The sequence below is a fragment of the Acomys russatus genome, chromosome 4 (genome assembly GCF_903995435.1).
Source record: "Acomys russatus chromosome 4, mAcoRus1.1, whole genome shotgun sequence".
NCBI lineage: Eukaryota > Metazoa > Chordata > Mammalia > Rodentia > Muridae > Acomys > Acomys russatus.
In genome coordinates this window covers 4055372-4069192 of record NC_067140.1, presented here as the reverse complement: position 1 = coordinate 4069192, position 13821 = coordinate 4055372, and the positions used below count along the sequence as shown (strand labels likewise).

General features: G+C 48.5%; 1 protein-coding gene across 1 annotated transcript in view; it reads right to left on the bottom strand.

The window, feature by feature from the left end:
* Positions 1-1387: 1387 nt before the first annotated feature.
* Positions 1388-13821, bottom strand: part of Chmp4b (charged multivesicular body protein 4B) — a 40256-nt gene continuing 27822 nt past the window's right edge. Inside the window, exons 2-5 of the mRNA XM_051143563.1 lie at positions 5562-5739; positions 3798-3912; positions 2594-2720; positions 1388-1631 (exon numbers count right to left, since the gene is read on the bottom strand). Coding sequence (XP_050999520.1) covers positions 1567-1631; positions 2594-2720; positions 3798-3912; positions 5562-5739 — 485 coding nt within the window. The 3' untranslated portion in view covers positions 1388-1566. The remainder of the gene's footprint in view (positions 1632-2593; positions 2721-3797; positions 3913-5561; positions 5740-13821) is intronic.

Here is a 13821-nt window from a genome sequence, read left to right as displayed (position 1 = left end):
CCCGGTGTGGTGGTGCATGCCTTTAATCCCAGCACTCAGGAGGCAAAGGTAGGGGGATCAAAGCGAGTCTAGGACAGCCAAGGCTACACAAATAAACCCTGTCTCAAAAAACAAAAAACAACAAAAAAAGAGATTTGTTTATTATGTATACAGTAGAAAAGGACACCAGATCTCATTATAGATGGTTTTGAGCCACCATGTGCTTACTGGGAATTGAACTCAAGACCTCTGGAAGAGCAGTCAGTGCTCTTATCCTCCGAGTCATCTCTCCAGCCCTCAGACTGGTTTTAATCTTAGGAAGCTGAGAAGTTAGGGGAGTGACTTCTCAATCCTGAGACTCAGCATCCATCAGTCTCTCAAGAGAGTACAAGATTTAAAACAAAACAAAACAAAACAAAGATGCAGAGTGGAAGGGCCGAGCCACACTAGGCCAAAACACACAGGACTCCGCAGGCCCAGAAGGGGCATGTGTGCCCTCAATCCTCAGCCATTACCTAGTGCATATCCCTGCTATGGGGTTGCACCACCCGGCTGGGCTGTGTCTCACTGTGGCACCATGGTTCCCACCAGACTGAGGCTCCCACAGGCACCGCTTTGAAAGTGGTCCTGGAGAGTCCCGGGCTAAGTGAGGCAACAGCTCTGTGGCCTCCAGAATCTTGAGGTTTCTAGGAAGAAGGAATCCACTTGTCACAAGTCCTTCATGTGTCCCCAGATGACCCCAGACCAGGGCTGGCCTGCAAAGGGTTGGCTCCAAAGGGAAGTAAGAGATTGAACACAACAGCAAGTATGAAAATTAAATCGAGATATTTAATAGACAGTGCAAACCATAATTTCATCTGAATATAAATGTATGCACGTTTCCAATGAGTTATCTATCAATTATCACAAACAGCAATGAGGACCTTAGAGCTATGTTAGAAAACTGAATAGCTGGAATTTAATCCTAACAATCTTATTTGCTCACAAGAAAACACATCCATTTCAGATCCGTGTCACAAACTCCAAAAGACCAGGGGAGCAGGAGTGACTGGGGCCAGAGTGGTAAACATGGGGCCAGTATACAGGTGACAGACAGAAACACAGCTCTTGAGGAAACCAAAACCAGATGTGTTATTACAGCTAAGGACAAGGAAAAAGCCTATCTATGGCTTTTAAAAAACGACTTTTCTCCCAGTACCATACACGTCTTACAGAAAGATGTGCGACAAGTCGGCTGACTTAAAGGACACAGGCTACATTTCTGGATCATTTCAACTGCAAACAGCTGACCCTTTCCACAGAGTTAGCGTAGTCCAGAAGCTCAATGTTGGATTTGCAAATACAGTTTATTTTACAGAAATTCAACATTATAAACAGCAGGCACCTCCCACCCGCCCCCCCCCCCCCACCCGCCCCCAGGCACAGACCATGCTATGCGAGAGTGAGCAGTGATGCGGCCTACTGCTTTGGGTGAGAGTGGAGCGATGGAGGCTGCCTGCGCCGCGTCCTGCCAGCCCTGCGCACGCACATGCCTGCCCGACGCACAGGCCACCAGAGTCCGTCTGGGCCCAGCCTATGCTGGACCAGTTACATGGATCCGGCCCAGTTCTCCAATTCCTTCATGTCTTCGTCTTCCTCTTCCTTCTTCTTGGCTGTGGAGACAGAAAAGATGAAGGCTAGCCGGGAGCTGGGCCGTGCTCCACTGTGTACACACACAGCTGAAGCCGACAGCTGCTTCCCAGGCCTACAAGCTGTCCCCTGTGTTCAGGAAATCAGACAGACCTTCCACACCAGGAGGGACTGTTCACACTGAAGGTCCCTCGGTCCTAGAGCACCCAGGGGTGGGGACAAAGGCAAGAGCTTCCCTCCCAAGAGATGCATTCCTTGCCAAGCCAACTCCACTTGGAGCTGCAGGAGCCGTGCCTGCTAGGCTGCCTCCGAGAGCCGCCGCAGAGCCAGGGCCTTTGCTCTCTGCCATGGCAGACAGAGCGGGCACAGCCTGCTACACTCTGCTGGAAGGCCCTGGTGTCCACTTTGGATAGGCAGGTTTCACTTTCTACAGGCTCTGCGTGGAGCGCGGCTGTGAGGGATGACCACTCCAGGAGCGGAAGGAGGAGAAAATGCAGTCAAGGAAATGATGGTTTACAGACGCAGGTCTCCAAAACAGCCAGAGCCATTTTCTTCCCCAAGAGCACACAGCATGGGGTCCCAGACGGGCAAGGCTTAAGTTCTCACCTCTGCACAGAGTCCAGAACTTTCCCTTATTTGGTGATAAGAAAATTCATTCTAGAACAGAAGCTCTTATTTCCCACTCCCAACCCCCGCCGGGACACGCAGCAATGCCTGGAGACACTGTAGTTGAGACGACTGTGTAGCCGCGGCATCTGGTGGGAAGTCAGCCCCACTGCTACCCACAGAAGTACCTGCCATGGCAGCTGGGCGGAGGTTAGGAAACCCTGTTCTGGAGAACACTGGGAAGGGCATGCACATGGCACTGGCACCGTGGGCATCGCAACACATGCTCTTTGGCTTGGAACCCAAATGGAAGTCAGCTGACCATGAGATCACCCCTTCTCATGGTGCCAGGATGTGCCCCAGCTCTGGGCATACTCACTGGGTTTGGACGGTAGGGCTACAGAGGGGACATTTGGTAGGGGGACTGTTTCCGGCCCACTGATCTCCAGCAAATTCTTGTCTAGCTCTTCTTGTTCAAGCTCCTCCAACTCTGCCATGAGCTCATCCTGCAAAAGGAAGTGTGGTGAGCCTCTCCCTGCAGCTAGGCCTCCGTGAGCCTTCTGAGGAGGTCACTGGTGTATGCATGCGGCTGCAGTCCTATCATGAGCTCCGTGGGAAGAAGGACTCTAGCTTTTCTTTCATTCCCAGAAACACTGGGAACGGAACCCAGGACCACATATATGCTAGGCAAGGGCTCTACCACTGAGCCATGTGCCCAGCCTCCTTTTCACCTTATACATTTTTGACACTGGTTCTAAGTTGCCCAAGCCAGCCTTAACTACCCCTGCGGTCCAGCCTTGATGTTCCCCTGCCCCAGACTCCTGAGTTGCTAAATTACAAGCCTGAACCATCAACTTATCACCATTCCTTTTTGGTTTTTGTTTTTTAAGATTTTATTTTAAATATATGGGTGTTTTGCCTGCATGTATGTCTGTGCACCGTGTACATGCAGTGTCCCCAGAAGGCATTAGATCCCCTAGGACTGGAGTTACAGATAGTTGCTAGCCACCAGCCGGGTGCTCACACCCTCTTCTGGCCTCCAGGAGAACGGGGCAAGCAAATGGTGCATAGATATACATGCAGGCAAAATATCCATAAACATAAAATAAAAATTACCTCTTTTCTTTTCTTTTCTTTTTTGGGACAAGGTCTCCTTGTCATTCTGGGTGTCCTGGAACTTTCTATGTAGATCAGGTTGGCCTCTTGAGTGCTGAGATTAAAGGCATGTGCCACTATACCAAGCATAAAATACATTAAAAAAAAAAAAAAAAAAAGCCCCAGAATCCAGCCAGGTGGTGGTGGCGCACACCTTCAATCCCAGCACTCAGGGGCAGAGGTAGTTGGATCTCTGTGAATTTGAGGACAGCCTGGTTTACAGAGTGAGTTCCAGGACAGCCAGGGCTATACAGAAAAACCTTAATTCAAAAGAAAAATCAAAACAAAAACAACCAAACCAACAGACAAATGAATGAGTAAATAAGTAAGCACATCCAGACTCCAGGGGTAAACACTGTACCCTGTTGATATCCGAGCCTGAAGTTTGTCGCCTGAGAGACTCAGGTGATTTTCATGACGCCACTCACCTCGTCAAACTCTTCTCCAAAGCCTACAGGTTTGGAGATAGCTGTGGAAATCTCTTCTGCAAGTTCTTGCTGGTCAGCAATGTCCTGCATTAATTCGTCCACTTTATCAATGTCCCTTGAAATTAAATGAACAGGTTATCTATTAGCTAGGACTGGCCTGAGCCCAGAGCAGAGCCCTGCTGCATACGGCCTGCTTCTCAGTACACAGCAGTAACCCTGCTTTAGGAAATGGCCTCTTATTACCACCTCACTTCTTCCCTTTAAAACTGAGCATCATAGCCGGGCGTGGTGGCGCACGCCTTTAATCCCAATGCTCGGGAGGCAGAGGCAGGTGGATCGCTGTGAGTTCGAGGCCAGCCTGGTCTACAAAGTGAGTCCAGGATGGCCAAGGCTATACAGAGAAACCCTGTCTCGAAAAACAAAACAAAAAACAAAACAAAACAAAAACAAAACAAAACTGAGCATCATGAGCCAGCAAGACAGCTCAACCAATTATGTGTTTGCACTGCAAGCCTGGTGACCAGAGTTCTCGCCCCAAAACCCACATAAGCGTGGAAGGAAAGAACTGACTCCACAAAGTTGTCCTCTGACCCCCAACATACACACAGGTATGGGCATACACACTCAAAATAGATGCAGAATCGAGACTCAGAATCAAGCAGATGGACATGTCCTTAGCCGTTACTTAGTCCCCACCCTAGGAGAGCAGGCTTTGCAGCAGGGAGAATCAAGGACCACCCCCTCAGCCTAGATCAGAGACACATCAGAATGAGACCACAGGACTTTAACTCCTGCACCGAGACCTTGTCTTCAAGCCCCAAGGCAACTCTGAACATGAGTCATTCCAGAAAGGCCCTTCCCTACTCCAACACCTGTAGCACCTCTATTAGGTCCCAAAGGCAAGGCAAGCGTGTGGGGTTTACACACTGCGCCATGCACACAGTTATCACAATGGTTTGTGTACTTCAAAACATACACACTGCTTACTATCCAGGGAAACAGAAATCAAGGGATGAGGCCTTAGCCCAAGCAGCACAGCCCACACCTCACTTCTGTGAAGACGCTGTTCTGGCACCTCCTGTTTCTAGAGCAAAGAGCAGCAGTTTCACAGCATGAACAGATACTTTAATGTGGTCTATGGAGACGGCTAGGAGACCAGCTCCAGGCAGTGTGTGAAGGGGGGCACGTCTGCTCTATATGGCACGTCAGAAGCTGCACTCTGCAGACCCCTGTGCTAGAGCACGGGCTGAGCAGCCAAAGAGGCAAGTGCTCTGTGCCTGCTCAAGTTTCATCAAACCAAAATAAGTGCAGAGGTTTTCATGGAAAGACTCCACCCTTTACAACTGGAACCATGATGGTATTTAGTCCTCGGGCCACTAGCATGAGATGCAACCATCCTAGGGAGAGGCAAAAATGTCCCTCAAAGCAAACGTGAGAACAGATTCAGAGGTCAGGGGAAGCACACACGGCAGGGCCCAGGACCATCTATGCACTCAGCACTGGGGTGGGGGAGGGGGAGGGGGAGGAGGGGTTCTCCAGTGTGAATAGGGGTGGCCGAGAGGACGTTCCCAACTTGAAATTACACCTATCACAATAACCTAGAACCAGGCAAAACAAGACATTTCCCCCCAGCTTCTGAGCTCTGTGTGGAAACAAAGGAGGCAGACACAATCCACTCAAGCTCCCAAGAGGGAGCCAAGCCTAGCAGGCCACACCTAAGCAACTTTTTCCCTCCAGCTGTCCCCTCCCCAGCATGGCACGTACATGTTGTCATGGGCAGCCTTCATGGCCTTAGCGGCATAGCCCATGTTCTTGAGCACCTCCGTGTTGGTGTTGGCATTCTCCAGGGCCTCCCGCTGGAACTCGATGGTTGACAAGGTGCCATCGATCTGTGCCAGCTGCTTCTCATACCTCTTCTTGCGCTTCAGAGCCTGCAGCGCAGCTGGAGGGGAGAAAGCAGATCTGAGAATGCCTGGTGCACCAAGATGGGAGAGAAGATGCTGAGCCCTTCTCAAGTGGACCACACGCACCTCAGCGGTTGCTCCCGCTGTAAATGCGCTAATAACATCTTCTACCCAGGAGCATATTCAGTTCTCTCAGAAAACACACAAGTTCACACACCTCACCATGCAGACGGCAGAGAAGATGTAAATACAAGTTTAAATTCTCTGGCACCACACCTGCTGCAAAAATCAAAGTATGGACAGGCCCTCAGAGTAAAGACACGTTCTGGGGTCAAACTGTAGCTCACAGACATGGGTGGGCGAGTGGCTTAGCTTCCCTGCTAGGTTCACCTTGAAGAATAAACAAATGGGCAGAGCACATTAGTAAGGCAGGTATCACAGCCAAAACCCTGATGGCTCTGATTATTACAAAGCACCGTTAAGGTAACATTTCACACCAACTAAATGACTGAAGCAAACACTAAATCCGTTTGGGTTACAATGCTGTCACTCAAAGCCAACAATCCTGTCAGTTGTTATGCTTCTAAGGGTAAGATGGCAACAGAGCACAGCATAAAGATGTTTCTGGCTCTCTGAGTCAGTAAGTTCTGTCTGAAAATTAAATGAACAAAACCAGAGAGCCCCATCCTAGAGATGGTTAGTGCAGCATTCTCCATAGCGGAAAACACATCCACAAACTGAAGGTGGGCTTCTGGAGTTTGGCCATTTGGTCAGATCAACGGTGTCTGCTCTCTAAACTCCCAGTCTGTAGGAAAAGATCATTTTGTCTGAGGTCCAGTCAAGACAAGTAATTCAACAAGGCAAATCTGTGGCAAAGCTAGAACCAAACCACATCTCCCTGCTCAAACTCAGGTCCCTTCCTTCCCCTTATAGTCTCAGGAACACCAGCTGGCCTGGGCTGGGCTGAGTGAGGGAAGCTGCACGTACCCACACACACCTACACGCACTGTTGCACTCCTTCTCCCTCATCTGGGGCGTGTGCACCAGTGCCACCCCCACAGGCTGCCGTCACAACCACCTGCTCTACAGAGGTGTTTCTTTGTATGTCACACAGGTTAACACATTCCTTCCACTTCCAAGTGTGTACTCAACAGCCTGTAGGACACATACTTTACAGGATAGCTATGAACACCCAACAGAGAACTGTAAAGTTACTTAAAACACTTTAAGATGCTGATGATTTGGTAACTCAATTGTGCACTTCTCCACTGAGAGCTTTATAAATAACTGTACTGCATCCCAGTGTGTGGAAGGGACAGCTGAGCTACTCCTAGCTCTTGACACCACAAACTCAAAAGTGACTGCAAGTGACTCCTAGATGGTTCTATCCATCTTTGCAGACCAACTGGGATGCAGTTAGTTACTATATACCAAGCTGAGTCTTTAATTTCATGTTTTATTGTCTTTTCATATACAAATGGTCCCATCCTAGCACTTAGGGCAGCTATGTAAGGTGTACTGAATTCATTTTGTATTTAATGATACCGTCCACTTAGAAGCGTAACTGGAGAGCATATACTCTATGTAGGAGTCTTCAGGTGGGGCACACCTCTCTCTGCCTTCTTAGTTCATACAACAAAATCTTTTGCAAACCACTCACTGTAAGGTAAGTGTGCAAAAACTAGAAAAAGGTCCCAGCAAGCACCCTAGCTTCCAGAGTCACCTCCTTTTGCGGACTTATAAAAGCTCATCCCAGAAGGCAGTGGATTTCCCAGGCCAGTGTGTGGCAGAGACTGTGGGTTTTTTTTTTTCCTCCTACCCCATCTAACTTCTGTATTTTTCAATTATCTGACAAGTCAAAAGAAAAAGGGCACCCTCTTGAGAAACCCCCCAAATATGTTTTGCAAGCAAAGTAAGCCTGAAAAGTGCCATTTGGTCAGCATCTGGCCCACAAGAACATGTGTGGACACAAGTATCAATCACTTCACTTCCTGCACCTTACAAGTGTGGGGAGCTGCAGTGGAGGGTAACTGATGCTCCACAGGGCGGGTGACACACTTCTTTCTGATCACTGAACACTGTCCCAAGTAAAACTCCCTTCATCCCACCTGGATATCTATTTGGGGCGGGGAGTTGGAGACAAGTTCCTTTTTGTTGTTGTTTGTTTTGTTTTAATTTTTTTTTAAAGATTTATTTATTTATTATACAATGTTTTGCTTGCGTGTGTGCCTGCATGGCAGAGAAGGGCACCTGGTCTCACTACAGATGGCTGTGAGCCACCATGTGGTTGCTGGGAATTGAACTCAAGATCCCTGGAAGAGCAGCCAGTGCTCTCAACCTCTGAGCCATCTCTCCAGCCCTGTTGTTTTGTTTTTTAAGACAGGTTTCTCTATGTAACAGCCCTGGCTGTCCTGGACTCACTTTGTAGACCAGGCTGGCCTTGAACTCACAGTGATCCACCTGCCTCTGCCTCCCGAGTGCTGGGATTAAAGGTGCGCGCCACTACACCCAGCAAGACAAGTTCTTATACTATGGTTCGGGTTGGCTTGGAAGTCACTGTATAACCCAGGTTGGTCCTGAACTCTCAGCACTCACCCTGTCTCAGCCTCCTAGGCGCTAGGATTATAGGTCTGAACCAAAATACACAACTTTAACCTGATTTGCAACCAAACTTGCTTTCCTAAGTAGGCAAAGTCCACACAGCCAAAACCCAGTATTTACATAAATAAATGCAAACTGGCTAGTAATGGCTTGCCAACCTTCCCAAATTCTGGATGGTTGGATTAGAGAAACAATTTGGAGGCTAAGGAACAGCTGTTCATCAAAGCCAAATCTTCAAGGAGGAGGCATCCAAAGAAATCCATCCTCTGCCACGGACTCAGTGTCATTTGTAAACACACTGTCTTTAATAGCCCAAATTTAACCCTAACAGGAGTTTAAGAGGTTGCTTTTAGATGAGAAAAAAAAGTCTGAAATCACCATATTTAATTATGCCTTTGCCAATTCCAAGACAGTAATTACAGCAGCAATTACAAAATCTAATAACCAGCTTTATTGGCTCTGAAAGCTGAATCAAAAGCAACTGCAACCATGTTGAAATAAACATTGGTCTCCAGACAGTTGCTTCATTAGACCTTCCTAGCAGCGATTTAAAAGACAGCATACAAGACGCACGGTAAGAAGCACAGAAAGTGGTGGGGAAACACTCACCCAGGACTAGAAACCCCTTCTCCAAGGCACCTGGAAGTGACAGTAGTTCAGTACAACCCGAGAAGACTTCCTTCCTCTAGGCCAAGGTCACCTAGACTCTTCTGACAGAAGAGAGGTCCCCCTGCTGTGATCTGGCCCAAATTCAGTATAGGTGAAAACAGCCTCTCACCAGGTGTGAAGAGAGCATGTCTATACACTCCCTCTGGAAACCAGCTCTCTCCTAAGTGGACGGCTGTGTCTGCAGTCCTTCCTAAAGCCATGATTAAAACTGAAGGCACCAGCAGAAGAATGGGGTGGGGGTGGGGGGTGTGTGCACTTCTTCCCAACCAGCATAAACCACACAGGAAACAGAGGATATTTTCCCCAAAACCACAACCGTGGGCCGCCAGTGTTAGCATGAGACGATGAAGAACCCTAAGCAGCTTGGCGTGCACTCCAGGACTTGGGCGGGCAGTGAGGGCATACCTCACCTCCTCTGGCTCCCTTCAAGGGCTCTTGCCTCATTCTGCTGGGAATGAATATTTTTGGAGACCGCTGATCTAGGAGACCACAACTAGATATCAAGCCACTGATCGTTTTGCTGAAAGCAGGGCTGGGGCTCATCTGTCCTTTGTATAAGAGCAAGAAAATACACAACATCAAAACCACAAAGTTATCCAAAGCCAAAGAGGCCAGTCCTTCTGTAGAAGCAGCTGGCAGCTGGGAGAGGCCATTGGATCCCTGGAGCTAGAGTTAAGTGGTGTGGGCTGCCCAGTGTGAGCTGGGAACTGAGCTCCCATCTCATTCCTAAATTCTGTCCTTTGTAAATCTTGTTTAAGATTTGTGCTGACCTGTGGAAGAACTAAAAAACAATTCCATTTGCTCTAAATCCTCAGTTAGAAGAGGTCAGGCATAGTGGCTTATATCCGCAGTCCAAGGCCAGCCTGGGCAATAGCATAAGGCCCTATCTTAAGAAGACAGCTGGGAGTGGTGGCACACACCTTTAATCCCAGCACTCGGGGAGGCAGAGGCAGGCCAAACTCTGTGAGGTGAAGGCCATCCTGGTCTACAAAGAGAGTTCCAGGACAGCCAGGGCTGTCTTGAAAAACAAAAAAGAAAAAGAAAACAGGGGGGGAAAAAACAAAGCATTGCCCCAGGTCGAGAACGTTTTCTCTGAGTAGGCACTGCATATCTTGCCTATGCCAGGTGCAGTTCTCACTTTCCTACCCTGTGTGAAGGCAGCAGGATCAACTTGGGCTGTAGAATGAACAACAGAATTCCTCAGAAACCAGGTCCACTGAGAGTGAGATGGACCAGTAGGCAAGGGCACTTGCCAGCAAGCCTGATGATCTGAGTGAGAGAGAGAGAGAGAGAGAGAAAGAGAGAGAGAGAGAGAGAGAGAGAGAGAGAGAGAGAGACAGAGACAGGCAGACAGGCAGACACACCTCTTAAATAAACGTAACAACATTTTTTTTTTAAGTTTAAGAAGTCAAAATGCGGGAGGCAGAGGAAGGTAGACACTGGAGTTTGAGGCCAGCCTGGTCTACAAAGTGGGTCTAGGACAGCCAAGGCTACACAGAGAAACCCTGTCTAGAAAAACAAAACAACAAAAACATAAACAAAAAGAAGCCAAAATGCACCTTTAAAGCCCAGATGGGCTGCTTTGTTTCAGACTTACCTGTGGACCAGCCAGCTGCATTCTGCACCAGCCGTGGGATGGTGTCCCGACATCAGTGCATTAACTCCCACACAGCTGGGAGTTCAGGCCCGAAGCACAGACACATTTTTCCAAGCAGCCTCATTCTCGTGATATATCTCCCTGCTCCCCTAATTTGCTCTCCGTGGCCCGGAGCTAATGCACTCCATTTAGAGATGGTAAAATAAGTACTTGTGTATGACCAGGAAATGGGAGCCTGAGACCCTGCTGACTTCATCAGCAAACACACAGGGAGTACAGTCCTCTCTGCAAAGGAAGATTCTAGAAAAAAAGAGGCTTCTTATCTGTTTAGCACAGACAAAGAGGAAAGAAACAAGTCCCACAATTAACAATCTCACAGAATGCTGAACCACCCAGAGGTACTGAAATAGCATATAATGTGTTCTGTGGACAACCACATGGCCTAGCAAACTTCAGGTCTGCTGGTTAAAGCATGTTCTAACAGTGGCTCAGGAGTCCAGGGGCAGCTTCCAAGTCCAGCGCTGCCATTATTGCCCTGGGCCAATTTCTTTTCTTTTTCTTCTTCTTCTTTTTTCTTTCTTTCTTTTTTCTTTTTGGTTTTTATTTTGTTTGTTTGTTTTTGTTTTTGAGACAGGGTTTCTCTGTGTAGCCCTGGCTGTCCTGGACTCACTTTGTAGACCAGGCTGGCATCGAACTCACAGTGATCCTCCTGCCTCTGCCTCCCAAATGCTGGGATTAAAGATGTGCGCCGCCGCCACCACCACCCAGCCTGAGCCAACTTCTTAGCCCCACTAATCCTCACTGTGACAGCACCAATCTCATGAGGCTGCTGGGCTGGTTAGAAAGAGGTGTGTATATATGACACGCTGAGCACACAGCCTGATACGTAATACATGCTCTGAAAAGTCTGTCACTGGTATATATAAACGTAGAACTTCTCAACAGACCTCCCAAAAAATAAAAAAAAGTGTACATGTGCACACACAGACATATACATGTCAATACTTGGAAAGCACAGCTTGGGCCTGGGCAGTAGTGGTGCACTCCTTTAATCCCAGCACACAGGAGGCAGAGGCAGGCAGAGCTCTGTGTGTTTAATGAGGCCAGCCTGGTCTACACAGCAAGCTCCAGGGCAATAACAGACATACAGAGAAGCCTGTCTTGAAAAACAAAAAGCAAGCCAGGCGTGGTGGCGCACGCCTTTAATCCCAGCACTTGGGAGGCAGAGGCAGGCGGATCGCTGTGAGCTCGAGGCCAGCCTGGTCTACAAAGTGAGTCCAGGATGGCCAAGGCTACACAGAGAAACCCTGTCTTGGGGGGGGGGGAGAAAAGAAAAACAAAAAGCAAACAAACCCCACAGCTTGGGGAAAACAAGTACTTTCTGCATCATAAGCACAAGGATGTGGGCTCTGACACCAGCAAGCATGTACAAAGCCAGGTAGGTGCACCAGTGCCCGGAGCTGGGGAGCTGAAGGCAGGAGGATCTTTGGAGCTCATGGTCAGACAGGCTGCAGAATCAGTGAGTGCTAGGCTCAGTGAGGACCCTGCCACAAAAACAATGTAGATGATAACTAAAGAAGATGCCTGACACTGATCTCTGCCTCCACATACCTGTGCACACATACCAGCACACATCCGCATCCAGACATGTATCACATGCAAAAGCAGCTTTTTAAAAAGGCCTATTTATTTATTATGTATATGAGTATGCTGTCTTCATGCACACCACAAGAGGGCACCAGATCGTACTACAGATGGTTGGGAGCCACCATGTGGGTGCTGGGAATTGAACTCGGGACCTCTGGAAGAACAGTCAGTGCTCTTAACCACTGAGCCGTCTCTCCAGCCCCTACAAAAGCATCTTATCCTCAAGCCAATGCCAGCCTAGTCATTCCCAAGAGTTGGCTGAAGCCAATTAGCACTAGGGCATAAAGGAAAGGATCATGGGGTTTTGTTATCAGAAGAATTTTGGCCCTATGCTGAGCAAGAGACAGGTTAAGTTCTTAGACCTCTCTGACTGTGTTTTGTCGGATGCACAGTAAGAGTGGTACTAACACCTTCATAGTCAGAGGATGCTGCTGACTGGGGCACCCACTCCATTCTGCCTGCTTCTTCCCCCTCTGCCTCTTTCCTTGCCTTGGCCAGCGTACTCTCCAGCACGACAGGTGTCACAGTCGGCACTTTACACATTCACTGGCCCTTCTTTTGGAGGGGGGGTTATTGGTCATCTACCATCCTCCCAGCAACCGCATAGGTAGGTATTATTATTGTCTTACTCAACAGATAAGGATGTTGAGGCACAAAGAGTTCGTCACCTGTCCAAGTCACACACAGAGGCAGGGATACAGCTCAGAGCCCACCACAGCAACCAGGTGTGGTGGTGCAGACCTACATTCCCAGCACTGAGGCACAGTCAGGAAGGTCAGAAGTTCAAAGCCATCCCTGGCTACAGAGCTAGTTTTGAGGCCTCTTGGAACAGATGACACTTAGTCTCAAAGTGGGGGTTGGGGGGCTGGTAAGATGACTCAAGTGGTCATCTTGCTGCCAAGCTTGATGATAGGAGTTCAATCTCTGAGACCATCATGGTAAAAGGAGAATTCCTATAAGCTGTCCTCTGACCTCTACCAGCACACTATGACATGTGAGAGCGCACATACATACACACACAAATCAGTGTAAAAGAAAGACAGAGAAAGAGAGAGAGAGAGAGGAAGAAAGAAAGAAAGAAAGAAAGAAAGAAAGAAAGAAAGAAAGAAAGAAAGGCAGCAGGCAGAGGATCAAAATCAGGCTGCCTGTCTGCAGAGGACCCACTCTTTCACGGTGGAGAACAGCAGGCAGCTGGCCTGCTTCTGCTTGAGCCATCACTTTGCTTTTTGCACCTCAGACTCTAGCTAGTAGTCTGGCACCAAGGCATCGGGGAGGCTCAGTCTGCCCAGAAACTACCAGCTAGCAATCCAAGATAGCAGGCAGTAAATTCTCTGACTGGATAAAAAATTACTTCCCAATAGATTTTAAATTGGTTTAAAAACCCACCACCTTAGCATCTCTCTGTATAGGTTAGTGACCCTGAACCAAGCTAACAAGGGGCAGCTTTGTGAGCTGCCAAGGAAAGAAAGGTGTCCTCCCTAGTGCTGGGTCTGCGTCTCCTAGAGTCCTCACAGGCACAACACACCCCTGAATGTGTGAAAGCACAGAGGCAGTGGGTCCCCCGCTCGGCTGTTAGTGCCCTCATCCTCTTACCCCATAATGGCCT